At 47.8% G+C, this 27,059-nt stretch overlaps 2 protein-coding genes and 2 long non-coding RNA genes across 4 annotated transcripts in view; 2 read left to right on the forward strand and 2 right to left on the reverse strand.

Moving 5' to 3' along the window:
- Positions 1 to 6,397, reverse strand: part of LOC149370770 (uncharacterized) — a 42,708-nt gene extending 36,311 nt beyond the window's left edge. Inside the window, exon 1 of the mRNA XM_089563065.1 lies at positions 4,494 to 6,397. Coding sequence (XP_089419191.1) covers positions 5,006 to 5,740 — 735 coding nt within the window. The 5' untranslated portion in view covers positions 5,741 to 6,397 and the 3' untranslated portion in view covers positions 4,494 to 5,005. The remainder of the gene's footprint in view (positions 1 to 4,493) is intronic.
- Positions 1 to 27,059, forward strand: part of LOC149370771 (uncharacterized) — a 204,984-nt gene that overhangs the window by 26,041 nt on the left and 151,884 nt on the right. Inside the window, exon 2 of the long non-coding RNA XR_016286205.1 lies at positions 10,478 to 10,756. This is a non-coding gene — a long non-coding RNA (uncharacterized LOC149370771). The remainder of the gene's footprint in view (positions 1 to 10,477; positions 10,757 to 27,059) is intronic.
- Positions 16,065 to 20,140, forward strand: LOC149370775 (uncharacterized). Its single transcript, XR_016286198.1, has 2 exons — positions 16,065 to 16,533; positions 19,909 to 20,140. It is a non-coding gene; the product is annotated as an uncharacterized LOC149370775 (long non-coding RNA).
- LOC149370776 (uncharacterized) lies at positions 19,817 to 25,582 on the reverse strand. Its single transcript, XM_089563081.1, has 8 exons — positions 25,373 to 25,582; positions 24,502 to 24,868; positions 22,928 to 23,101; positions 22,246 to 22,429; positions 20,964 to 21,146; positions 20,570 to 20,741; positions 20,297 to 20,445; positions 19,817 to 20,109 (listed from the first exon to the last, which is right to left on the reverse strand). Exons 1-8 carry the CDS (start codon positions 25,423 to 25,425, stop codon positions 19,931 to 19,933), a joined length of 1,461 nt encoding a protein of 486 aa, XP_089419207.1. The 5' UTR covers positions 25,426 to 25,582; the 3' UTR covers positions 19,817 to 19,930.

The following is a 27,059-nucleotide window of genomic DNA, read 5'->3' on the forward strand; positions in this document are numbered from 1 at the left end:
CACCACGCCCAAGGCCAGAAGTCGCTGGTTGGACGTGGTGACCGGGAGGTCGAGAGCCCGCTTGATGACTTTCCGGTGGGTGACCTCCAGTTGGTCATCTTCATGTTTGCGCAGGTGCAAGTAGGGGGTTGAGTAGAGGATTCTACTCGTTACGAAAGCATGGGCAAGCCGCAGTGCATTCTTGCTTCGTAATCCGCCCCGCTTGTTGGAGACCCCACGGACCATGCGGCCCACCTGGTCTCCCACCGTGCGAAGTTTGGCTAGGGTGGTGTCGACTCTGCGTTGGTGGTGTATGAAGAGACCAAGGACGCGGATCTCCTTGGACTCCCGGATCGGTCCCGAGGGGAGACTGATGCAAAGCGGAGTTGTGTCCCGAGGGGAGGGACGTATGTGCACAAATTCTGATTTAGACGGGGCGCACTGGAGTCCGCAGTAGGCCGCGTAGTCGTCGACTAGGGTCGCCGCTGCTTGCAGGCAGGATTCCATGTGGCCCAGGTTACCTTGCGTGGCCCAGATTGTAATGTCATGCGCATAAAGAGCGTGATGTATCCCGGGCAAAGAGGACAATTTGGAGGGAAGATGAAGCATTGCCAAATTGAAGAGGAGGGGAGACAAGACCGCGCCTTGAGGTGTTCTCCTCGAGCCGATGGTGTATGGCCCGTGTTCCGCATCTTGTATGCGTATGTAGGCTTGACGGTCTGTAAGAAATTGTTTTATGTAGTTGAATGTTTTGTGGCCACAGTTGGTGTTACTGAGGTGGTCCAGGATTACTTCGTGTTTGACGTTGTCGAATGCGCCTTTAAGATCCAAGGCCAGGACTACCTTGTCGTTGTGGGGACATTCGACAGGATCTAAGATGTCGTGGTGAAGCTGCAGAAGTATATCCTGTGCAGACTTGTGAGGGCGAAAACCGAACATGGTGTCCGCGAAAGTGTGCTGTGTTTCTAGAAAATCGGAGAGTCTGTCGCGCACCATCGTCTCCATCAGCTTGCCGACACAAGACGTGAGGGAGATGGGGCGAAGGTTCTCCACATCAATAGGTTTGCCGGCTTTCGGAATAAAGGTCACGAGAGCCGATTTCCAATCGAGAGGGAGAGGAGTCTCTCCGTCCCAAATGCTATTGATGTATTTGAGGAGCGCGGCGTAGGCTGCGTCGGGAAGGTTGGCCAAGAGCTTGACCGTAACCTTGTCGCGCCCGGGTGCAGTGCTCCGCTTCATTTTGCTCAAGGCCGCCCGGAGGTCGTGGAGCTGGAACGGCTTGTCCAGCTCCGTGTTCTCTTCGCCTGCATACGAGTACGCCGCCTGCCGGGGGTCCTTAGTGGTGCACAGGTAGCGATCCCTGAGCGTGTGCGCTAGTTGTTTTGTCGTTCCTGTAAAGTTGTGCAAGGCCCTATGTAATTGGCGTTGGGTTTCCGTGCGTGTTTGTATTGGATCGATGAGAGCGCGGAACAGGCGCCACGTGTTGCGGCCAGACATCTGGCGAGCAGCCGCGTTGCACCGGTCCACCCAGTTAGTGTCGGCTAGCTGAGTAGCATATTCCGCTGCCTGTTGTGTGAGTTCGAGGATGCGGTTCTTTAGGCGTCTGTTATGTTTCTGTTTCTTCCATCGCTTCGTGAGGCTGCGACGGGCCTCCCAAAGGTGGAGAAGGTGGTTGTCCACGTCTGTTTGTGTTTCTGTAAGCTGTATCTGCTGTTCGTGTTGTGTGAGTATAGAAGTGAGCGATCTGGACCAGGCGTCGTATCCCGACTGGAGGGGGTCTACAATAGGTAGAGAGGTGCGGAAAGTCGTCCAGTCAGGGATACGAGCTTGTTTTAGTGGAAACATTGAAGACCGCAGCGGCGGGCGTAGCGGTCTACTATCGTCGCCGCTGTTTGCAAGCTGGTTTCAATGTCTCCTCTGCTGCCCTGTGTGGCCCACAGAGTGATGTCATCTGCGTACAGGGCGTGCTGCACGCCGGCGACACCACTCAGCTGGGCCGGCAGGTGCATCATGGCCAGATTGAAGAGCAGCGGGGAAAGTACCGCGCCTTGAGGGGTTCCCCGCGTGCCGAGTAGGTAAGGACCATGGTCTCTATCTTGAATTGGAATGTAGGATTGACGATCCATTAAAAATTGGCTTATGTATTGGAATGTGTTGAGGCCACAGTCGGTGTGACTTAGGTTAGTGAGTATGATCTCATGTGTTACATTGTGAAATGCCCCTTTAAGATCCAAGGCGAGTACTACCCGGTCATTATGGGGGCATTCGAGGGGGTCAAGGACTTCCCGATTGAGTTGCAGGAGGACATCCTGTGCGGATCTGTGTGGGCGGAATCCGAACATGGTGCTCGCAAAGACTTGTTTCTGTTCAAGATATGTAGATAACCGATCCCGCACCATCGTATCCATTAGTTTGCCCACACATGAGGTGAGAGAGATGGGGCGGAGATTATCTGTGTCAATTGGTTTGCCAGCTTTAGGAATAAAAGTGACCATAGCCGTTTTCCATTCAATTGGCAGGGGGGTGTCCCCGCGCCAAATCGCATTGACGTATTCCAGGAGGGACTTGTATGCCAAGTCGGGCAGGTTCGTCAAAAGCTTGACGGCGACCTTATCTCGTCCTGGAGCAGTGCTCCGTTTCATTTTGGCGAGAGCCGCCCTCAGATCATGGAGCTGGAAAGGTTGATCCAGCTCCGTGTTCTCTCTGCCTGCATAAGAGTACGCAGATCCACGGGGATCTTGGGCTGTACACAGATACTGGTCCCGAAGTTTCTGTGCCAGTTGAGTCGTGTTGCCAGGAAAATGGTGCATGGCTGGCTGCAAATGTTTTTGTGTTTCGGTTCGTGTTTGGGTTGGGTCGATTACGGCTCGAAAGAGACACCACGTGTTTCGGCTAGACATTTGTCGCGCGGCGGTGTTGCATCTATCGACCCAGTTGGAGTCGGCGAGTTGGGCCGCGTACTCTGCCGCTTTCTGGGTAAGCTCGGCAATTCGAGCTTTAAGCTTTCTATTGTGTTTCTGGCGTCGCCAGCGGCGGACGAGGCTGCGACGGGCTTCCCAGAGGTGTAGAAGGTGGTTATCCACGTCCGTGACCGCCTCTGAGAGCTGGATGTGTGTTTCATGCCAGGAAAGGTGTGCCAGCAGCTGTTGGGACCATGCTGTGTAGCCTTGCGCGGAAATGGGTGTATTATCGAGTTAAAATTTTGCCTAAATTTCTTCCAATCTGGGATATGGGCTTGTGTTCTTGGACGCTTGAGGGGGCGTGTGCGTAGTGTAGTGTTAGTGATGCAGTGGTCGCTACCGAGGGTCTCCTCGGTGTTGAGCCAGTCTGCGTGTTGTATGTTGCGAGTGAAGGTTAAGTCCGGACACGTATCCCTTGTCACGGAATTTCCTAGCCGGGTTGGGTGGACAGGGTCCGTGTGGAGGGTGAGGCCCAACGTGGACGCAAGCTCCGCCAGATTACGCCCGCGCGACTCCTCCTTGCGATACCCCCACTGCTGACTGGGAGCGTTAAAGTCGCCCACAATCAGAAGGGGATCGCGGCCCGCCACTCTTAGCACGCGGCTAAAGAGGTCCGCAAAAGTCACTCGCTTTAGTTTGGGAGAGCAGTTCACGTTGAGTATATGCAACGGTGGGTCCCTGCGGCGGACTGGTAGGAGGGTCACCACTACATAAGAGTACTCTAGTTGGAGGTCGAGATCTACTAGGTCGGCTGTGTAGTCTTTGTGAACGAGAAGACAAGACGCGGGATCGTGTTGGAACGTCGTGTAATTTGAAATTGTGGCGCCCAGGCCTGGCTCTTGGAGGGCAACCACGGCTGGTAAGGACTCGAAAGTTTCAAGGGAGAGGCGGAAATTGGCCCGCTTAGTGCGGTCCTTAAAGCCTCTACAGTTCCACTGTGTTATTGAAGTGGACGTGGCCGAATTGGAGATGGCGGAACTCCTTTTAAGGTGTCGCGCCATGATTTAAAATTCTTGGGTGGGGGGGGAGAGGAGGGATTGGCTGCCTCAGAGCCAGCTACTTGCGCCATCAAGTTGGTGATGAGGGAAGGAGCGGGGCAGTTGTCCTGATTGTCCGAATCAATAATCAGACGGTTGAATTTTGAAGGGCGTGAAACGTTCCTAATGGGTCCCGTCCGACGGAGGAGGCGGGGGTTGTCCGAGATGTGTTTTGCGACCACCGCGGGGACGGCAGATTTGACCTTTGTCAAGATCTGGTCCATGGCGGTCTCGATCATATATCGCAATTTAGAGGTTAAGCGCTCCTCCATCGCATAGATGGCTGTCACGAGGGCAGGCGAGATCTCCGCGTCGCTCTCCATTGCGTCCGAGTTCTGCGGGCTCGGTGCGGCGGACGCCAATTTTGACTGTAAATTTTGAATTTTGTTGAGCAAAAGCTCATTCTGTGCCCGGAGCACGTCTATCTGGTTTTGTATTCCGCGTCGAGTGCGGAGCCGGTTACGGGGGAGGGTGAGGGATGGGAGGAAGAGGAGGCGATCTCAGCCCAACTGCTCACCTGTTTGTCGTGTTGAGGCGCTGATGCCCGGCCGTCGGCAGCGCCAGTTGTCTTGAGGGCCGGGAAGTGACCAGTACCTCTGCCGCTGGGCGGTGGAGGCGCCGTCCTCTTCCCGGGCGCTGGCTTCACCGACGATGAAGAAGGTGACGATGTCTTGTGGTCGGTGCCGTGAGCACCACGCGGCGTTCCGCCACCGGCACCTGGTTTTGAATGAGTTGGCTGCTTGCCAGGTCGCTGGTTTTTTGGCACCTCTGGGCGTTTAGCCTTGGGACCATGCACCTTGAGCTGCCGGAATTTTCCCGTGCAGTCGCGGGAGTTGGTAGCGTGCGCTTGCCCACAGACTGCACAGGACAGAGTACATTCATGCGGCGCCTTGACTCAGTTGACGGTCAGCGCCGTTTGGCCACACAGGCCGCATTTTTCATCCGGGCAGGGGCAGGTGTCTGCTCGGTGGCCCACAGTGCCGCACCGCACGCAGGCCGGAATGGTTTTCTTGTACGCACGCACAAGGGTCACCTCGGAGTTATAATGCACATATCGCGGCACCACTTTTCCCACGAAGGTGAGCGACGCGACGTCGGATTTGCCAAGCTTGCGGATATCGGCAAGCTCTCCAGCACGCCACTGGATCTTGTTTTGGAGGGACTCGTCTCGTGCTTGGCCACGGTGATGACGCCGCGGCACACGTCTCCAGTGAGTTTCAACTGGCCGTACATGGAGAGCTGGCCCTTCGGTGATGTTAGTTGAAAATCCCGCAGAAGCTTGTCCGCGACGTGCGGCTCTCTGCTGCCTGCGACGATCAGGTTTTTCTCCCATGTGGGGAGCAGGCTGAGGGATGCTGCGGCCTTGGCGCCCAGGTAGGCCGCGAACGCTGCTCCCAGCTCGCCATGTTGGTATACATCCGTGAGAGCGACGGTCACCCGGGGCTTCAGGATGATGACGATGTCTTCTGGATGAAGACGCGGCAGTGGCTTTGGTTTCCAAGAGGGTCCGGTCTTAGGCTGGGCCCCTCCGTGAAGCGCTGCAGCGCGCGCAGCACCGTTGTGCCGTGTTGAGCGGCCTGCCGACGTGGCGTCCGCTTTCTTGGAGGCGGCGTCCCGCTTGCAGGAGCGGCGTTCCACTAGTTTGAAGAGCCTCGGGTTCTCGATGGGCGCAGAGTCCGGACTCTCAGGCGTTGGAGCTGAAGGAACCTCGGACCAAGCCATGGCGTCCGGCTCGTAGCCGCGTTGTACTTTTTGGGCAGCCATCTTGACACGGGTGGGCGACTCACTCACGGCCGAGCGTCGGCGTAGGCGTTAGGCCTAGCGCCGTCGCCACGAAACGCAAGTGAGGATCGGCCCTAAAATGCGTAAATGTTGCCCCACTTGTGTGTGAGTGGTGTCCACAGGTAGCTGTCGACTTCGCGAAGACAGACGCGGTTGTGTTGACGGGGTTCCGGCCGAGGAACCGTGGCTCCAGGCAAAAGTTGGTGGAGACGATGCGCTGTACGTCCACTCCGAGGAACAGCGCAGTGAGCGAAAACTGATGACGACGCTTAAGCTTGGCCTTAAGAGTAGACGCGATAGAACCTTCTCCTCATTTCCTCTTCTCATTCCTGTTATTTCTCACTTTTCACCTAGGCTCAAGTGCATTCGTAGTTCATCGGCACATCCTTCTCGAAAAACACCGATGGCACAAACGCCAGCATAGATTCCGCGCCGAACGAACGGGCAGGAAGCCACACCGGTCGTGGTGAACGCGCCTTCGATGTGTGCTGCGTTGTTCGCGCTCACTGCGTGATTCCTGCGTCCCCGCACGGACCTACTGCGCCCGAACGAGAAGAGCGGGAGGCGCTGCCGTCTCGCGCTGTCTGCTGGGGCAGTGGCGTACATTGTGAGGAGGAGGAGGGAGTGGTTCTAGTGGGCGGCGCCTGGTGACCTACATGCGTGCAAAGCGAAGAGGAAAGCAGACTAAAAGTAGTACTTTGCTACTCGCTTAACTGCGGTTTGTGTAATTTCCATGCTCATAATTAATAATATACACCACAGTACATGTCTCTAAAGCACTATTATAAGACAACATCGTATGCACTAGACGCGCCTTTCTTCATGCCAAACCATCGAGCTACCGTGGTGGAGCATTCTAAGCTGCACACTGGCACCTTACCGGTCAAGAAATTTTTAGAAGAAAAGGAATTTTTTTTACGCTGGGGATCTCACTCATTAATTTGCAGAAAGCCGGAAACAATAGACCACGTGTTTTTACACTGTTGAGAAGTGGTTTATTTTTGGGATGTATTGCAGCGAACCCTAAAGAAACAATTACCACTTGACCCGTATGGCATCCGGTACTTATCTGTAGAAAAATAGGACGGGGTACCGTTTCACTTAATAATGCTGATAGGCCACCACTGTATATGGCGCTCCAGAATGGCAGGCTACAATTGTGAGGAAGACGCAAGACCTGCCCGAACTTACTTCCGGGAAAGCATGGACTCGTTTCTGGCCATCCAGAGAGCCGCTGCGGAACCTCCGGAGTGGCTCTCGAGACTAGGGCCGCTGTGCCATTTGCGTGAGTTTTATTCTGACGAAGCCAGAGTCATGCTGGCTGACCACGACAGGGCCATATGTATCTACATAGCGTTTAGTGTGCTTTGTTGATTGTTTGTTTTCTTGAATGTTATGCGTCAAAGACAGGCAATAAAGAAGTTAAGAAAAGCTGGCGTGGCGGAGTGGTTAGCATGCCCGTCTCGCACTCCGGAGGCCCTGGTTCGATTGATCTCCACCAATTTCCCACTCGATTTTATTTATTAATGCTTCTCGGATTTCTCGCTCACGGCCAACGCCGCCAACGACGACACGGGCTTGTCTGCGGCACGGGGCCCTTAACGCTGTCGCGTTAGAAATGCCATGCACAAGCGTTTCTGGCGTTTCTGTTGCCGAACTGTGGCGACAACGCCAGTGACATTGTGTATAGAGGAGCGACTCCGCCGAAAACTCCTCATGGCATTAGGGTGCACTTAATGCTGCTCAAGATATCATTCAAGAACCGTCAGAATCATTCTTTCTATTTTTTTTACCAGGCAACTGGCCAAAGCTATGGAAGTGCACGATGCGAGCTCGAGCGGGCATTTCCCTGGTTTTAGTAATGGCAACAGCCGTCTGCATTTCCACGGGAAAACGAACAACGCCGCCTTGCATGAATTCTAATAGAGTGTTGAATAGCTCCTCTTGCGCTTCGTGCCGAAGTAGAGTAAGTGCAGCATAGGTGATTCCATCTGGCCCACGTGAAGACGGGCGCCTACTTTCCGCGAGTGCAGTATTAAATTCCTTCCATCTGGCCCACGTGAAGACGAGCGCCTGCTTTCCGCGAGGGCAGTATCGACTTCCTCAGGTCAAACGACCACGTCCATGGCTGATTTCCGTGATGCAGGAGGAACACGGTGGGAAATCAAGGTAGTCATTTCAGCCGTAATTGTCCTGCAGTAGTTAGTTGCTACTTCAATCTGTTGACGATCTGGTTGCACAGGTAACGAGCAGAAAGGCTGCGTTTGCAGTGGAAGGGTTCGAAGCTTTCGCATCACCAGCAAAATGAGGGACATAGGTTTTTGAGAATCCAGAGACTGACATAAGGACATCCAGCTCTGCTCCGCCAGCATGTCCATTCGTCGAATGATTTTCCTCTGAATTAGTCGCGCCTCTTTGAGATCTCTTAAGCATTTAGTCCGTCTGTATAATCTTTCTGCATGGCGCCGATTACTAATGCGTGAAGGTGGCCTAATTCTATATCAAATTCAGTATGCACGCTATTTTACGTGAGGTAGCCTCTTGCAGCCTTCATTGCAGTTTCTATGGTGTCCTTCGAACTAAATGTGAGGGCGTCTTTGCACACCTCATGTATTCCGAATTTCGTCCAGTCGATGTGCAGAGATTTAGCGAGGCCGAACGCGCCATGACCTGGAATCTCCAGGTAAGTGGTCACGTGAGCACTCCCGTCTGCGTCCACATCACATAACAGCCGGCTGCCGGTGGAGAGTCCGCAAAGCTAACGTCTGGTTCAGGCAACCGCTATAGGAGCCCTCTCCCACGTACTTCGGGCGGCAGTCATTCTTTAATTAAATGTATTTTCTGAAGCACATAAGGCCAGAATACTTCCTCTGGCGTTTATTCCAGGACTTTTCCACAGTATGGGGGGGGGGGGGGGGGGCGTTAATATCACCACTAATGATCCTAGGAGCCCGGGTTGCCACATTGGTTGCCTTCAGCCTGTCGCAGCCCAATTGAGTGGATGGGGATACATAGGCTTCAATCAACTAAGCTCTAAGGTTCTGTTTTTTTGTTTCAGTGTAAAACGCTCGTACTGATTCTCACTGTGGGGTAAAACGGAACAGCGTAGCAAACATACATCATGTCGGTTGGGATCTTGACCAGTACTATACTCTTACCCAGAAAATCTTATTGCTTGGGATAAATTAAGCTTGCAGACGACCAATTTCGGGAACTGCTTGTTGAAAATGTATTTCCGGAAATTTGATATTCTTGGCTCCAGGGCTCTTGCGTTCCACTGTAAGAGTGCAGCCACTCTGACTTCCTGTCCTAACGGTTGAAGGTGTCCAGCAATTGTGTGTTCAAGACCATAAAGTGGCGGACCCGGTGAGTCGAGCACAAGTAATGTGCTTCGAGCGGTTGAGGTTTGCAAAGCCTCTAGAAGCGGGCGAATGACGTTGAGCACCGTCTTCAGGATCACGAAGAGTTGGCGATCTTGCTCTGGAAGCCCGTCTGTAACAACTGCTGAGAGTGACGATGGGATTGCGCTGAGGAGGATGAGTAGGTCTTAATGGCAGAAGGAGTGGCTAAGTCTAAGTATCCGCACACACAACGAGGACTGACCATCGTTGCCCAGATTGCGCTGGCAGGACACACTTTGACGGGGTGGCACGGGAGGCGGGTGAGAAGGCGTCATGGGCGTGTCACTGCACCCGAAGTTGACCTGCGGTATTTAGTTGCTACTTCATTTCGGTGGTGATCTTGATGCACAGCTAATCCAGAGGAAGGCTGTCTTTGCTGTGTAAGCGTTCGAACCCCACCGCATCGTCTGCCGAATGAGGGACGTGGGCTTTCGAGGATCCAGAGATTGACTCGGTGAGGCGGTTTGACCTTGCCAAGTAGTGCTATCACACTAAAGACGCGGACTATTGTAACTAGTTAAGAGACTTACTAAATTTTAATAGTTAACTGTTTCCTATCTACAAATATCTTAGTACAAGCAGGTGCCTGCAGGTACTAGTTAAGAAGTGAATTATTAGAATTTTCTTAATAACTTCAGTAGTTAACATGTGTTCGCTTGTTTCTTGATGCGCGCCAACACTTGCATTACTATGCCGCAAAAAGGTTCTCTTGGCCTCAAAATCCTATTAAAAATTTTTGAGCTTCCAGGTCAAGTGTAAAAGTTACGCGCTGACATATTATGGGTGCTGGCGGCTCTATGCACTTCTCTAAAATTGGTTGCTTCTTCTCCTCTTCGGCGCCTACTACTGCTCCTGCTTCCAAGAACGTCGGGGTAGCTTCGTATTTTACCTTCTGGTTGCTTGGTGGGTAAACGGCGGACGACATGTACCACCATGTTCCCCCCTACCCTCCCTCTCAGTCTTCTCACGGAAGAGTGATGCATGAATTCTTTGGAGAGTGAGGCAGGGGAAGCACTCAGGCAGTGGAAGGGGGCGTAGAATTATAGCAGACTTTCAAATGTAGCATCCCACAGACGATTTTCAAGTAGGGTGTGTGCTACGGTACGAGTGAAATCGTACCCTATGTGCTTCGCCCTTTCAAGTTGCGTTTAGCAAGTGCGAACAGCTGTGTACTGGACGTCAGGCAATTGCCTTACAATTCTCAAGCCAACATTAAAATAGATGTTTCCTACTCCTGCTACTCGTGGGCTCGTGGCGTCGCGGAGTGGGCTTGGCGGCACCGGTGCGAACAGAATGAACACTTCTCAGCCTTCTCCAGGTGGTGGCCTATTGTGCACAAGTTCTACCGGAACATGGCCTCGTCAACGTATCAACGTGGAATACGGCTTTCCTTTGTGCCGCACAAGAAACAGGAGCGGCTGCAACAAGCTTTGACGAATGGCAATGGACCGGCAACCGCTGCGTCGGCACAGCACCAGGAGCATCGACATTATCGGCGGGGGCGTTTTCCTTGAACCTGCCTGTCCCTGATTTCGGCAGTGGGCTTGGCGGCACCGGTGCGAACAGAATGAACAATTCACTTCTCACCCTTCTCCAGGTTAGTGAAAAACGTGATTACAGCAGTATTAGGGACGATTGTCCTGGTTTGCTAGTGCTGCCGAGCCCACATGCCCTCTTGTCTATTGCTGTTGAGTGTTGCGATGTCATTTCTGGCATTCTGCTGTGTTGTGGCGATATTGAAACGAACCCGGGGCCCGACACGGCGGCTTTGTTGCAAACTATTCTTGATGGTCAAAACGAAATCAAGGCAGATATATCAGAAATGAAGCAAAAGCTGTCTAACATGGCAACGGTGGTATCTCATGTGACCGAATTGGCTTAAAGGCTTGAGGAGTCTGAGAAAGAACTTTCTAGTTTGCGTGCAAGCATGGATAACATGTTGAGAAAGATCGACGACCTCGAGAATCGTTCTCGTCGAAACAATGTTTTCATTCACGGTATTCGTGAGGTTCCAGATGAAACGTACGAACAGCTAAAAACCAGTGTAGTAAATGGTGTTTTTCATGAAAAACTGGGCGTTTCCGTGGCGAGCACCGAACGTATTCATAGGATAGGACGACCAAGCACAGAGCGTCCCAGGCCTGTAATTATGCGTTTTGGTAACTACAATGAAAAGGTAGAAGTACTAAAAAATACCAAGAAGTTGAAGGATACAAATTTTTCCGTTCACGAAGATTTCTCAAGTATCGTCAGGAACAGAAGGCAAAACCTTCGGAAGAGTGCTGCAGATAGCCGAAAGAACGGACAAAAAGTGGCTTTAATTTTTCACAAGCTGAAAATAGATGGTGTCATGTATGCTTGGAATGACGTTACAAGCGAACGTTATCAGGTTTATCAGCCGCTATCAAATGCTTCCACGTCTGCCCGAGAGAGTGCTTCTACGCCTACCCGGGGGAGTGCTTCCCCATCTGTTCAAGACTGACAGACAAGCGGAAATGAATTTCATATACTAAACATAAATGCACGCAGTCTTGTTAATAAGGTAGAGGAGCAGGAGCACGTTTTATTAGAACACCAACCTGATGTCGCAGTTGTCACGGAAACATGGCTTCACCCTGATATTTTGGATACGGAGATATGCCCCCCTGGGTATGGCGTTATCAGATTTGACCGCAGCAGCCGAGGGGGAGGCGTAGCTATTTTCATTGACAATACGATACAGCACACGGTTATTTCAGGCCCTCATAACATCGAATCCGCTTTTTGCCGAGTCTATCGCGGAACACATGAAAGTTTAATTGGCGCTGTGTATCGTCCTCCGGGCGCAACTTCAGACGTCATTGATGCATTGAACGACTTTCTACACCATTTGCGAATTCAAAACAAAAACGCGATAATCGCGGGGGATTTTAACGCTGCGGATGTGAAATGGGATGAAATGATGCCGGGGCAACGTGAACGAGAGGCAGCGCTCGGTCTTCTAGATTTGTGCTTTTCTCATGGGCTTCAGCAGGTAGTACGAGAGTACACAAGAGTACAGGGTAACAGCAAATCAGTTTTAGACCTTCTTTTTCTAACTCAAGGTCTTTCGTCACAGCCGGTCGAGGTAGAAGTGTTACCTGGTCTTTCCGGTCATTTAGTTAGTATGAAATTGTCCTTTGCTTCTTTTCGAAAGAAGACGATTGAAGTGTCATCTTATAGAGATTTTAACAGGGCAGACGACACCGCCGTACTTGACGAGCTAGATTACTGCTTTGGCCCGTTTGAAGAGCTAAGCTGTAACGAATCAGTGACTGTTAATGAACTATGGTTAGAATTCAAATCTTTAGTCCATAGGCGCATAACTCGTTATGTGCCACTGGTCACAAAAAAGAAATGTGCGTGCAGTCCGTGGATAACAAGGAACATTATTCAACTAAAAAGAAAAATCAGCAGGCGTAGGAAAAAGTACCGACGCACACTTGATCCGGCTGCGTTGAGTCACATGCTAGCTCTAAGTAGTAATATGAGGTCACACATAAAAGAATCTAAATTTAAGTTTTATAACGTCACATTGGAAAAATTTCTACGAGAATCACCTCAAAAGTTTTGGAGACACTTGGCAGTACCAAAGACAAAAGTCGCGGAGATAAGCTCAGAGAGCGGACCTATAAGTGATAAGACTGAAATGTGCGATCTTTTCAATAGATACTTCGCAAGTGTTTTCAGTGAAGACGATAACAAGCCAGCGGATACTAGGTTCGCTGCTGAAACACGCGCAATTGACGACATAAGCTTATCGATAGAAGGCGTACTGAATTTATTGTTGAGCCTAAAAACATCAAAATCAATGGGCCCTGATGATATTCCTAATCTGTTTTTGAAGCGATACGCAGAATGGTCAGCTAGATACCTCGTACTAGTGTTTAGGAAGTCACTATCAACAAGCACGGTTCCCGATGATTGGAAAACTAGCAAAATAATTCCTATTCTCAAGACTGGAGATTCAAAAACGGTCAGTAATTATCGTCCCATCGCACTAACGTCAACCTGTTGTAAGCTTCTAGAGCACATTGTCACAAAGCACATTCGACAATACTTAACAGATATTGAATTCTTTAATAGGTGTCAGCATGGTTTTGGACAGGGCATGTCGACGGTTACACAATTAATAGAAACTTTGCACGATTTTAGCGAAATCATTGACCAGAAAGGGCAAATTGACATAATATTCCTAGACTTTATGAAAGCCTTCGATCAGGTAAATCATAGAAAACTTTGAAGCAAATTTCAATCAGTACTCAAACTCAAATATAGTTCGTTGGCTGGAAAGTTTTCTTGCGGGCCGCAGGCAATTTGTAAGTATTGACGGGAGCGCATCCCAAGTGTGTGACGTGACATCGGGAGTGCCACATGGCTCGGTACTCGGACCGTTATTGTTTCTTGTTTACATAAACGACCTCACTGAAGATTCAGAAATCAAGGCCAGATTATTTGCAGACGATTGCATTATTTATACTAATGTTAATTCAGTTGAAGATCAATTTAATCTTAATGGTTACCTGCTCAACATTAGCGAATGGTGTAGAAAGTGGCAAATGTCTTTAAACCCCAGTAAAACAGTATGTATGAGAATCACACACAAACATCAGCCACTCGAATTTGACTACTCATTACAAGAAAACAAACTTAATCGAGTAACAGAATATACATACCTGGGAGTGAAAATTACTTCAGACCTGCGTTGGAACACTCACGTACATAACATTGTTGCTAAAGCAAATAAAAGATTAGGATTCGTTAGGCGGTCACTTAAGCATGCTACACAGGATACTAAACTTACGGCTTAAAAGATGCTCGTACGCCCGATAATGGAATATGCGTGTGAGGTGTGGGATCCCTACACTCAAACACTTGCAGCTGAACTGGAGCGAGTGCAGCGACGTGCACTTCGCTTTATCTTTTCTCGCTTCCGAAGACAAGATCAGGTAACCCCACTTTACACTTTAGCGAACTTGCGCCGTCTTCAATGTCGCCGGAAACAAAAGAGACTCATTCTTTTCTATAAGATTATGAACAACATGGTACTTATCGATAAGCAGCAATACATAAGCGAAACTACTTCACGTATCACTCGGGGTAAACATTGCAGACACGTAAAAGAACAAAAGTTTTCTAAGCACTGCTACAAGCATTCCTTCTTCCTGTCCACAGCGAGAGAATGGAACAGACTGCCAGAGAATGTGGTGCTCGCATCGGGTGTGGATGTGTTCTCTGCTGGAGTTCGTGATTGGTTGGTATAGTGCCTGATATAAAGCGCCTTGCATTTGTGTTGGGCATGGTGTTTTCACATTGTTTTCTGTTTCGTTGCAGCGATATTTTGCGCATTTTTATTTGTTGCTTAGAGGTCAGTTCCATTTTTTATATGTTAAAACTTGGCACCGACTGGGTGGTGCTGGTGTTTTGTTTGTCGTGTTCCATCTTTGTAATCTGTACCTTGTATCACTCCTATCTTGGTCCTGACCGGACTGATAGTATCTCTAATAAATCAATAAATAAATAAATAAATTTGTAGTTGTTTGGTGAAACACTGTTCGGCTTCCATAAAACGCACACATGAAGGCAAACTGACTTCATTCAAACCGAGAGGGGAATTCGTGGCTTGTAAAAAAGTTACCTCCTTACAGCTCCCTGATACGCAAAACAGATTCTTCCACAGCGTTTAAAAAGGGACATTTCAGCAGCCATTCATGTGTCTTAAAGGGACACTGAGGAGAGCTCTATCAATATTTTTTTTATAGCAATATCCGATAGTTCGGCATCTGGTGTCTTTGTTGCCGCTCGGCCGGCAGCGAAAGATGCATTTATTTGGAAGAGATTTGGATTCGAAGTTGAAAAAGTTTTTCCCGCCGCTCTGATTCAAACTCGGGATTCTGCTGTGACGACAGAGTCTAAAGTGACGCGAACATGACGTAGCGCAGACTCCGTGATTGCTGGCAGCTTGCGGTGTGGTCTAGCAGCAGCCGAAATGAAAGCTACCGCCGGCCGCATTGAACGCATCTATCGGCTGCGGCTACCGTCGCTTTGTTTACATACGGCGTTTTACCAGTGTTGCGATGGATCCCGTTCCCGACGTTCCCGAACCCGACAACGAAGTTCTCGCTAAGAACTCCGGCCTGCACTTCAGCGACCTCAGCCCAACAGAGCGTGCTATGCTTTTGAGGGCTGAAGCGGCTGGTGTGGCCGGATACCAAGAATCTCCAAGCGCCGAGGTAGCCGAGGAGCCGGCATTGTCGACAGCAAGTGCGGGAGCAGTCATCGCCGAGCCATCGTCACGGCTGACGAGTCGAGACTGGTACGTGCTGACATATGGGAATTCTATAATAATAGTCCTCGTAGATCGTAGTGCTGCCCAGCGTCTTCGCACGTTCGCTAAGCGAACACGCCGAGCGGTGCGTTTGCTGATATCGAGGCTCGTGCAACATTAGCTAGCCATAGGCGTTTTCCTCTTCCTTCACCAAAGCATGTAACTGCGATGTGCACGAAAGCGTTTAAAAGCCGGCAGCTGCTATACCGCGTACTGTCACGAGAAATTGTGATAAATCCTCTTATTCATTTACTGGCTGAACGCTATGTAAAATTTGCACTGCAGATAAGCGTACACAGTCAGGTTTTTTTTTTTTTTTTGCGGTTGTTTCAGGTGCAGTTGTGGACACTGCCAAGTTCTCTGTAACTTTGAGGAGCTGGAGTGTGTATGCTACCGCGAAATGGACCGCGCCGTCGCTGCTCAGCCGGAGGGCTGCATCACGGAGCACCCTGAATTCAGCCTGCTGTGCCTGAACATCGCCGTGCTCCGCGTTGCTTACTTCGAGCTACGCGCACAGCGGGAAGCTATGAGCGACGATATACACAAGTGAAGTTCTGTTCCCGTTTGATGCTGCGTTAGGCTGCGCATACCATACAACTTAGCATTCCAGGGCATTCATTCCTGAATGTTCATATTTTACACTAAATCATAGTGTAGTTATATTTTTACGCGTAAGCGTTTCATGCTACATGAACTGCAAAAAAGTTAATTTCCAGTGCACTCCATTGCATATGAATAAGTCTTGCAGCATATTGAGTTTTACAACTATGGGGCTTTATTCATCCTTGGGTGTTATCTATCATGCATACATGTGTGTATTTTCATCACAGTGTATGATTCACTCAGTGCTTTTGTTATTTATTCCCAGAAGGTACCGGTACACAGCGTACCGGCAGTTTTTTCGGTGGCTCTGGCATCGCCTGGGTAAAAAACATCGCCTCGTCTTGCCAGCCTGCGTTGTGGCGAAAATAAGGGCATCATTCCCGACAGACACACCAACAGGGTTTAGATACCCTGAATATTAGGAGGCAAGTACAGACAATTTTTCAGGTTATTGTTGTGTGGGCTATATTCTGTGCTCCTAAAGGTAAGAACAGAGAAACGTGGTTTTCCTTACATCTCAAGAGGGCTTCTTATTGGGTGGCTTGGTAGCTGTTCATTATTACAATTTAAAGGCACCAGAGCAACTACACATCCAACAATGGAAGACAACGGGACAGAGCACGACTCACAGCTACTTTATTTCACAATAAACACATGCATTTGTATCCTCAGTCATCAATTGCTCAAAGAACATATTCATGCATCAATCATCATCATCATCAGCCCGACTACGTCCACTACTGGACAAAGGCCTCAGCCATAATTCTTCCATTAACCCTGGCTTGTGCCAATTGTGGCCACCCTATCCCTGCAAGCCTCTAAAACTCATCCACCCACCTAACTCTGTGCCGCCCCCTGCTGCACTTGCCTTCTCTTGAAGTCCAGTTCAGTACCCTTTGGGAACAGCGATTACCTTCTCTTCGCATTACGTGCCATGCTCTAGCCTATTTCTTCTTGATTTTGACTAGAATGTCATTAACCCACGTTTCTTCTCTGACCTACTCTGCCCTCTTCCTGTCCCCTAACGTTACACTTATCATTTTCCTTCCCGAAGCTTGCTGTGTTATCCTCATTTTAAGTTGAACCCTCTTCGTTAGCCTCCACATTTCTGCCCCATAGGTGAGTACCAGTAAGATACAGCTGTTGTATACTTTTCTCATGAGGGATATCGGTAAATTGCCATTCGTGATGCGAGACAGCCAAATACGCTCCATTATTATATTATTATTATTATAATTTCTTTTATTATTATACTTATTTCAGTCTTGTGATGCGGATCGGTGGTCACTACATGCCCTAAGCAGACGAATTCCCTTACCACTTCCAGCACCTCACTACCAATTGTAAACTGCTGCTCCCTTGCAAGACTGTTGAACATTACTTTGGTTTTGTGCATGTTAATTTTTAGGTCCACCATTCTTTTCTGCCTGTCTAGCTCGTCAATCATGCTTTGCAGTTCATCTGCTGAGTGACTTAGCAAGGCAATGACATCAGCGAATCGCAGATTACTAACATATAAATACTAGTGGAAACCAGCAAGGCACACGACGAAGAACAAGGACACACAAGTGCTGACTTCCAACTGACGTTTAATGGTTGAAAAATGGGCTTAAATACTGATTACAAATAACAAAAAGAAAGAGATTATCTTTGCTTGTCACTTCTTCAAGAAGCGCAACTCTGCATCTGACAAGGCGATTGAAGGCATGCTGACACAATTATCTTGCAGCCCGGCTATCTCAGCAGCCTATTTGATATTTGGGATCTGGGTACCCTCCGGGCATTGTGACTTCCGTGTGTCAATGCCTTCTGAAGGAAGTAAAACAAGAAGCACGAGCCAGCAAAGGGATCGAAGAACCGCCGTGGAAACGAAGAGTGGTCGTTGTGCCGTATATACACAATGTGTCACATCGCCTCACGCCTCAAGAAGATTGGTCGGCATAGTGAAGTTGACGTCGTCTTTTCGGCCCCTATGAAATTAGGCCCTCTTTGCACACATGTCAACAAGGGAGATGGCGAGCGTCGGTGGTGTAACACGGCACATCAGAACCCCTTCGTCGAATGTGTGGAAGGTGTGATGTACTCCATTTCCCTTTCATGTGGCAAGGTTTACGTCGGCCAGACAGGTTGTTGCCTGAATGAGCAGCTGAAAGAACATCGGTACAGGACCTTCGAGACAGGTACAGGCAATCTGGCGCTGCACCGCCGGAAGTTCGTCATCAAAGACCGAACTACAGGGAAAGAAGAGCAGTGCACTCTGGACTTGACCAGCTGTTCGGTAATCAGTAGCCACGGAGGCGGCTCAAGGAGGCGCTCAAGGAGGATCAAGGAGGCGGCTGAGATAGCCGGGCTGCAAGATAATTGTGTGAATGCGCCTTCAATCGCCTTGTCAGATGCGGAGTTGCGCTTCTTGAAGAAGTGACAAGCAAAGATATTCTCTTTCTTTTTGTTGTTTGTAATCAGTATTTAAGCCCATTTTTCAACCATTAAACGTCAGTTGGAAGTCAGCGCTTGTGAGTCCTCGTTCTTCGTCGTGTGTCCTGCTGGTTTGCGCTGGTATTTATATGTTATGCATCACCAACTAGCCCGCACCCTTACCCTACTGAGATTACTAACGTATTCTTCATTAACTCTTATTGCCAACTGTTTCCAATCCAGGCCTCTGAATGGCTCCTGTAAAGAGGTGGTGAATAGCATTGGCGAGATCGTGTCTTCCTGCCTGACACTCTTCCTTAATGAAATTTTATTGCTGATTTTATGTATGACTATGGTGCTATTGTATTCTTACATCTGGCAAGAAATCGCATGACAGCAAAGCATGGCTCAGAACAGCATGAAGGGAAAGGTCTGGTGTGCTTTGTAAAATTTCGGCCCTCTTTATTTTATTCATGCTCCCTGAGGTTTGCTCATTCACACAGTGCCCGGTTTATCCTATATAGCAAAAACCGTTCGTGCGGGCGATTTCATATGGTACCGCTATGGTGCACCTTTAAAAGGTCACCCGCGCTTGGTTCCGCAGCCCCTTTTTCTTTTTTCCTTCTTTTTCAAACCAAGAGCAAAGGCCTTTGAGCTCCCTACAGGCTGAAAAGACAAGCGTACCCCATGCTTGCTAGCAAAGTTCTTCAAATTGTGGGCCAACTTGTGCACATACAGCGCCACTGCCAGTCTGACTCCTTCTTGGGGGACACCTGCCCCAACTCACTACTTTTCATTCTCTGCATGAGGCTTTTGGTGACCTCTTTCACAAGTGAATGAGGGAACCCAGCTAAAGCGAGCCTGTCGAATCGGTTTTCAAAGGTCAACTGCATCTTGTGAATGCATGGCTTCGTAAGTGGAGATTCAAGGCAAAGTGAAGGAACTCCTGTTTTTTACTCATTTTCATTGTGAGGAGTCGAATGGCAGATGCCCTTTTCTTTGAACACGCAGGATAACACCTGCACACCCAGTTCGTACAGAATTCAGTGTTCAGGTCTAAAAACATAACTATAAGAACAAAATTGCAAGACAAGCTTACAAGATGAAAATAAATATGAATTGCAAATAATACACATTACTTTACAATACTAACAAATATAGGTTGCCACAGAACGTCAGACAAAAAGCCAAAAAATATGAAGGAGAAAACAAAAAGTACGGTCAATTTACAAGGTAAATTAGTGGTATTTAAAATTCTTCATTTATCATTAAATGATTTATGGTAGTGAAATACGCAAATTATTTGAATAGGTATATCCTTGTACTGTTTCATGGCACGAGATGCTGGAGATGAGTTGAAGGCTTTCCAATCCTTTTTCCCACAGCTACTTCAGGGCAGCAGCCACTTCACGGCTTTGCAAAGCGTGCTTTGTGGGCTTCCACCAGGTCTGCCTTGGATGGCCTGGACGGCACATTTTTTGCATAAGCTGGGCCAACACTTGGTTCAGTATTTTCCATGGCCTCTCTAAAGCTCGGGTACAAAAGACAGAGCTCGATGACCTTCGTGTGTAGGTCCCCTGCGTACCCTGCAATAAACAAAGGCATTGGTCTGATTGACTTTACGTGCTTTTTTTTCCCCACTGTGTGCGGAAACTAGAGACTGAGTAGTTCTGCCATGTAAAGGCTTTGAACAAGCAGCGGTTGCATCCTATGCACTTTTACACACAACCACAAACTACACAAGAATGTAATATGAAAATCACAGTGACTTGCCAAATGTTGGTGCTGTCTTCTGTGGCGTGACGAATGTGGCACCGTGCCTGGCTTTTGCGGTTTTTATGTGCCACATGAGTGTGCCATCGCTTCTCACTGCCTGGTCCCTGTCACCATTTTCATTAAAATGAAGAGCCGCAAGGAGTGTGCTAGGAAGGTAAAGAAATATGACCCGACTTTTAGACATGTTGAAAAACATTTTCCTTTTGCTTTATGTGCTGCACTGCTATGACAAGATGGATATATTCTGCATGTATCCTTATGCACACTCACCGAGCCCTCATGCCTTCATATGTAAATGAGGTTGACTTGGGGGCGAACCCATTCAAAACACTGTGGAACGCCTCCAGGCCATATGTTTGTACTTGTGGTGAGAGCCGCTTAATGTCTTTCAGAAGCAGTGCAGCTTTCACAATGGCTTCCACTTCCTTGTGTGGAAGGGAACCTGGAAAAAAAGCACACACAACATTTTGTGCTCTTATGCAACGGCACAAACACATTCTGCATGTTGTAGTGCAATTTCTGTTGGAATGGCAAGGGGTAACAGTGGTATTATTTTCTGACTACTTTCGGTAGGCGCACAAGATCTCTGCTGATGGACTAGTGTTGTTCTTTTAGAACAACGCTAGTCCTGAGAAAGCTGAGTAGAGGTGTTCACTGCACTTACCAACACTGAGCCATGCAGAGCTGCTCAAAGGTCCATGCAGACACCTTGGGTAGAGTTGGTTGTGCCCTTCGTGGATGTTGCTCACATGATTCACAAGACTCTGCCATGCTGCCGCAAGCAGCTCGCCATCCCCACCACTGCAGCCAGATTTTTTTGAAGCGGCGACCAGTTTTTTCGTGATCCCTGAAAAATCGTCAAAAATTTCTCTTTACTAGGAGTTTCAGCTGTATTTTTAGCTGCAGGATTCATTCAGTAGGAAGAGCACAATGCTGAAAACTTGCCAAAAAAAAAGAGATGCTAGAATGAAAAGGAGCTCGTGCTGAATTTGAGTGAATCATGTATACGAGACAGTAAATGTACAGAGCACGTACAGCTTGTCAGTATTCTTCCCATAGCCAGTCACACATTGCTGCCACTGCTGTACGTTTCAGAGCTGTCCAGCCGAAGGAAATGCTCCTCTTTGTCACGAAATGGTAGTGAGTAGGTGGCTTTATGCGCATGGTGCGTGGCATGTTTGTTTAGGGCTGCTGTAGAATAGTAGTTCATAGCTATTTTGGTGAGGGCAAGAAAAGGAAGTTTGCTGTTGGAAATGCATTGTTAGGCAAATGTTACGTTTCTTCTAACAGCGAAAAAAAGGTGATATTTCCCTATGCCTTCCTTGGTTTCAGAGACTGATGGCTTTTTATCATAAGTCCTAAGGAGCCCCTGATCTTCCCTTTTCTTGTCTCCACTCTGCATCTGTCACTGATGGAGATAGCTGTGCATAGGACAGTCAGTGTCAATATGAAGGTAACTATCATTGCAGCTATACAAAACATTTTTTTTCTAGCATAATGACTAATTTTCTTTTAAAAAAATGGCAGTGAAATATGTGGGGACAAAGGAGCCAGCTATTCTCATCTATGTTGTTTGCCTTTCTCCTAAATATAAGCTGTGGTAGAGCACTTTGTCCCAGTGGGTTCGTCTGGGAGTAATCACTTTCGTATTGATTCCAGCTGTAAATGAACGTTAGTGCTTGGAAACTACGTATTCAGTTTTGTTCACATTATAGATTCACTTAATTCATGCCTAAAAGGCAATAGGAATGCTGAAGTAAATCTAGTATCCGGTAAGGCTTCTGTTGGGATAATTTGTGTTCTGTTGCTCCTAAAAATTTCAAGGCACAAATGAACAGTTTCAGTATCACAAGAAAAGTATGAGCAATTACAGTAGGTTATTAGTAAATTTCACGTTACATGGCTCTACATCACATATTAACTTGAAGGTGAAAATCTCTCCATACCTTTTGCTACATGCCAAACGTCAAAGTAGTGCACTATTGACTGGCACTGCTGCATATGTTTTTTTATGCCTGGGTGCCTGTCCGTTGTCAACGACTTGATGTGGATTCCTACTTGTGAAAAGAAGGCAAGGCCTCGTATAAGGCCTTCCTTCTCCATGTGGCCACTTGCCTTCACTGCATCTGTCTGAAAAGCATAGGAGTTGATGTGACTGTAAACAGCTGCCATCACTGGGCTAAAGCCGCGAAAAAAAAGGGGGGGAATAATAGAGTTAATGTAATGTTCGTACACTGTATTTGCATTGGTGCCTAAATATTTTTTGACCAACACAGTTCCCACTTCGAGTTACTGATCAATTCGCTCTCGCCCTACCATAAGCTTGCCGTCCCGGTTAGCTCAGTTGGTAGAGCGACTGCTCCGGTGAAGCGGTAGTCCCGGGTTCGAACCCCGGACCAGGACGAATTTCTCTTTAACTGCGAAGTTTCTGAGAAAGCTGTATAGCTTTCCTTTGTAGCCGCATGGCTGCGCTCGGGTGGATGTCAATGAGTAATTACTCCCTTATTACTGCATTTGCATGCATTCTGAAAATATTTTATTTCAAATTCAATTCAGCTTTAATGCTGAGCTCCATAGCACCATCATAAATTCTACTTACTCTTCAGAGCAATGCATTTTGGCACTTACCTCTCCCACTTGCACTTGTTCAGTGTGCACTATTTTTCCCAAGCTGGGGTTCAGAAAGGAATAGGTCAAGAACTTAGCACTGTAGCCAGGTGAGTCGCAGCGTCCGTCACCACACAGTTCCACCTCACTGTCAGCCAGGGATGCCAGCAGTTTCTCTTGGTGCTCTTGCCAGACCTGTGGGAAATGCAATGTTCAGCTTCATTTTAAACTTTGTCCTATTGTTCTCCCTGTGATAGCAGTAGTAGTAAGACACTTTATTTCAGAGCACAGATCAGGTGCTCAGAATGTGCTCTGCCTGCCGCACCAGGCTGAGCTTATTCTCTTCATGAGAAGCCAGCCAGAGGTGGCAGGAGAGAACTGAGCATGAGAGGAGGGCACAGAAAGGAGACTGAAGAGTGACAGGACAGTAAAGAGACAGTGTGCAAGATCAGCATGGAGTTTAGGGTAGTTAGGTCAGGAGGCGCCAGAGCGGAAGAAGAACAATGAAGCATTGCTGATGTAATGAGTGATTTTTATGAAAGGCATGGGCCTGGGAACTAGAGAGACAGGAGTGTGGAGTGGGAAGAGCAGTGAGAATTGGATGTAGGACTGGGAGATGGCATTCTTGGGCAAGAGGCCTTCGCCACGGAACAGTGGGCTGGCCTAATGGATCGCTAAAGCTCGGTTGAAAGTCTCTCACGGCTAAACTATGTCAGTTCATTCTCTTCCACATTTTTCAAGTTTTGCCTACCCTGACTTGTGCAGTTTGCTGTGAGGTGATGAACTGTTGCACTCATTGATACTCTACCCAACATCAACTGCAGCATAACCCAACTACCTTTCTGTTTTGTAAAAATTAGTTTGCCACAGCTGGGCACAGGGACTGTTATCAGCAATCTTAAAGAATGTCCCATCTTTGCCAAAAGTAGCAACGCTACGTGTACTGCTCTTTATGATATCAGGAGTCTTACCATCTAGAGGAGGATTGTGGTGTCGTAGCTGCACGCCACACAGGTTATCCTCACAGCCAGTGAGAGCTGGTAACAGCAGCTTCAGTGCTTTGACACTAGGTTACTTTTTGGTCAAATGTTTTAGGGGAATCCCCCAAGGTGGGGTAGATTTGTAAGAAGGGAGTAATTACTCATTCGTATCCACCCAAGCACAGCCATACGGATTTTCTTTGCAGCCGCATGGCTGCCCTTGGGTTAATATCGATGAGTAATTCACGGCAGCCTTATTTCTTTTGATAAAGATGTCACACCACAGGGCTAGGAGTGCAGGAGCTTTTGTTCATGTAGGCTTTTTCTGATGGGTTAACCCAGAGCAGTGCACCTTATCCTTTGCTGAACATGCAATGGATTGAAACAGTATTTGTACTGCCAGTGAATGGGATGAAATTAAGTAGTAGACAGTATACAACTTTGACATCGCTTGGAACAACACTAATATCCGAAAGCAGTCATGCATTGTACTGCCATCTGTAAATTCCTGAAGGAAGGTTGGCTGTGGAATTTATGATTTATTAACCTTTCTTTCTGTTGCATATTTCAAATTAGGGGTTGTCTGCAGTGACAGATGGTAGCTTGCACACTCACCATGTTCACCGCAGGGAAGAGGTATGCCTTCTGGTAATCAAAGAACGTGTGTTCGCTGAGTGCCTTGATTTTCATTATCTGCATCAGTCTTAGAGTCTTTGCAGGGCTTGAACCAGAAAAAAGCAAGGCAGTGGCGAGATCAATGTTCCCCTTTGGCTTTCTTCCAACCAGTGGCTGGCTCGACCATGTGTGTATATGCCCATTGGGGCATTTTGTTTGTGCACTGATGCACGTCCCAATGTAGCGCAGCCTCACTTTGCAGGCTCGGTAAAGGCAGGTCAGGCATATTTTCAGTAGTACCATGAGGCAGGTATGGGCAACAATGTAGTAGCTGCTCTCCTCAGTGTCTCCATTATCATCGCTGTCCCTGTAAAACGAGGTCATTTTGTCAAGTCTGAAGTTCCGCAATGATGCGCCTTGTTCATCAATTTCTTTAGGCAAAATGGCATAGAATGATTGGTACTTTCAACATTGACAACTTGCCCGCAGAGCTCAGTTACAGCGCTGTATGTAACGTTATTTGGTTGTAAGGTTATTGAGAGCATTTTTTTCTCCTAATGCGACTACTTGGTCGTAACACATATCAATTTATCAGATGTGGTTCGAAAGTCAGGCAGCAGATTGTCTTTTCATTCATAATTTTCCAAGGGCACTTCGAAACTTGGATGAAGAATGAGAGGGAACACACACGGCATTGTGTGTGTGTGTTCCTTCTCGCTCCCTGCCCTGGTTCTGAAGCACTGTTGGAAAATTATGAAGGAACGCCAACTTGCCCATTCTGCCATTTTTCTTGTCTTCTCAGTCAATTTACTGCAGAACACAGAGAGGATTCTAAATGGTATATTCCTTTTCAGGCAGTCTACTGACTTACTCATCTTCCATTGTCTCATCTAATGTCCATGTTGAGTCATTTGGCTCATACATGTCATCGTCATCACCTCTGACATGTACTGGTGACACTTCAGGTGACGCCAAAGGGCTGGACTCCTGTTGAACATCCAGACGGAGACGTTTCACAGGTGTTGATGTGAACTTTTGATAAGTGGCCTGATCTGTTTGAACGGCCTGTTCTCTTGTCTCCTTGAGCACAGTGTTCACCTGAACCGCTGAAACACAAAAAAAAATAATTCAGAACTACACTGCTGCAGGTACCTAATATCTCTATAGCAGATGGCTCATAAATTGGTGTGGCAGTTCACACTGCTGCAAGATATTGGACTAGCAGTACATATTAACATAACCATTTAATTTTATTACTTCAAAATTATTTTTCTGCCTAAGCACCTGCAATAACAGAAGGCCAACTCCCACTCACAGATATACCAGTAATTAAATTAGTGCAGGACAATAAATTACAGCATTTTACACACCTTTTTATTTCACTTTTTAATTCAGTAATTTAATGTGATGCATTGCCTGGAGGCAGTAATGTCACACCAAAATAATTAAGTAATTTTGAATTTACTTCTTTTAAAGCGCTGCTCCTGTTTGTGCCGGCAAAGGAGGGCAAAGTTTTCTATGCTCACTTTGAAACTGGTCAGATGTTTTAGGGGAATCTCCCAAGGTGGTGTAGATTTGTAATGAGGGAGCAATTACTCAACTGCATCCACCCAAGTACAGCCATATGGCTACAAAGCTGTAATTGCTCCCTTAATTGCAAATTTTAATTGCTCCCTTACCACTTTGAAACTCCGTTGCACCCTGCGGTATTATGATTTAAGACACTGAAATCTTTATGGGAGCTTTCACAGGACAGTGCACTGTCGGGGTTAAAAGTAACAGACCCCCGTCCTCTGCACCGGTTTTGGCACCAGGAATGCATCATCAGGTGGAGGCGGCACGGAATGCGGGGCGATTCAGAACTTGGAGGTGGGGTCAGTTACTTTAGCCCCCGATTTTACTTCTGTGTGTGAAAAAAATTCTTAAATTTAAGTAACTGCATTACTTTTGTGTGAAGTAATTGCAGTTTCATTACTTTTTGTGAACAGTAACTGGTAATAAACTCGTATTTGCGTGATCTCGGGGGGAGTAGTTATTAATATATTTAATTACCTTAACGAGAACAGAAAACTGGGCAAGTTGGAACGGATTCATCTTAAAGCAGCGCAATACACAGGACGAGTGAAAGAAACAAGAGACGACACGAATTACCTTCCAGCTTTGCCATCTATGCCTACACATGTCCATGTACACATCCAGTTACCCTGCTTTACCTCTACCACCCAGCCACTTCGTTCCTTCTTTCCTCAACTTTTGATCAGGCCTGTTGTTGAAATACAGAAACAGATCTGCTGGGTGCATAGGTGGTGTAGTATAGGTATGAATGCAACACAAGAGGCACACAACTGTATATTCTATACTTGTAATAATCAAAACAAAGTTCTAAACATTTTAGTTTTCACAGTAAAAGCCAGCATACATCCAGTGACATGCTTCAGCTCGCCTGCATTTCGGCCAGGCAAACGAACCTGCACACCTATGTCGTGCATGATGCCACGACTTGATGCTTGTACAGGTGTTCCCTGTGGAGCTTCTGTCTCCATTCCTGTTTTTCTGGC

Source organism: Amblyomma mixtum, chromosome 1 (genome assembly GCF_055824585.1).
Source record: "Amblyomma mixtum isolate Tamu chromosome 1, ASM5582458v1, whole genome shotgun sequence".
Lineage (NCBI taxonomy): Eukaryota > Metazoa > Arthropoda > Arachnida > Ixodida > Ixodidae > Amblyomma > Amblyomma mixtum.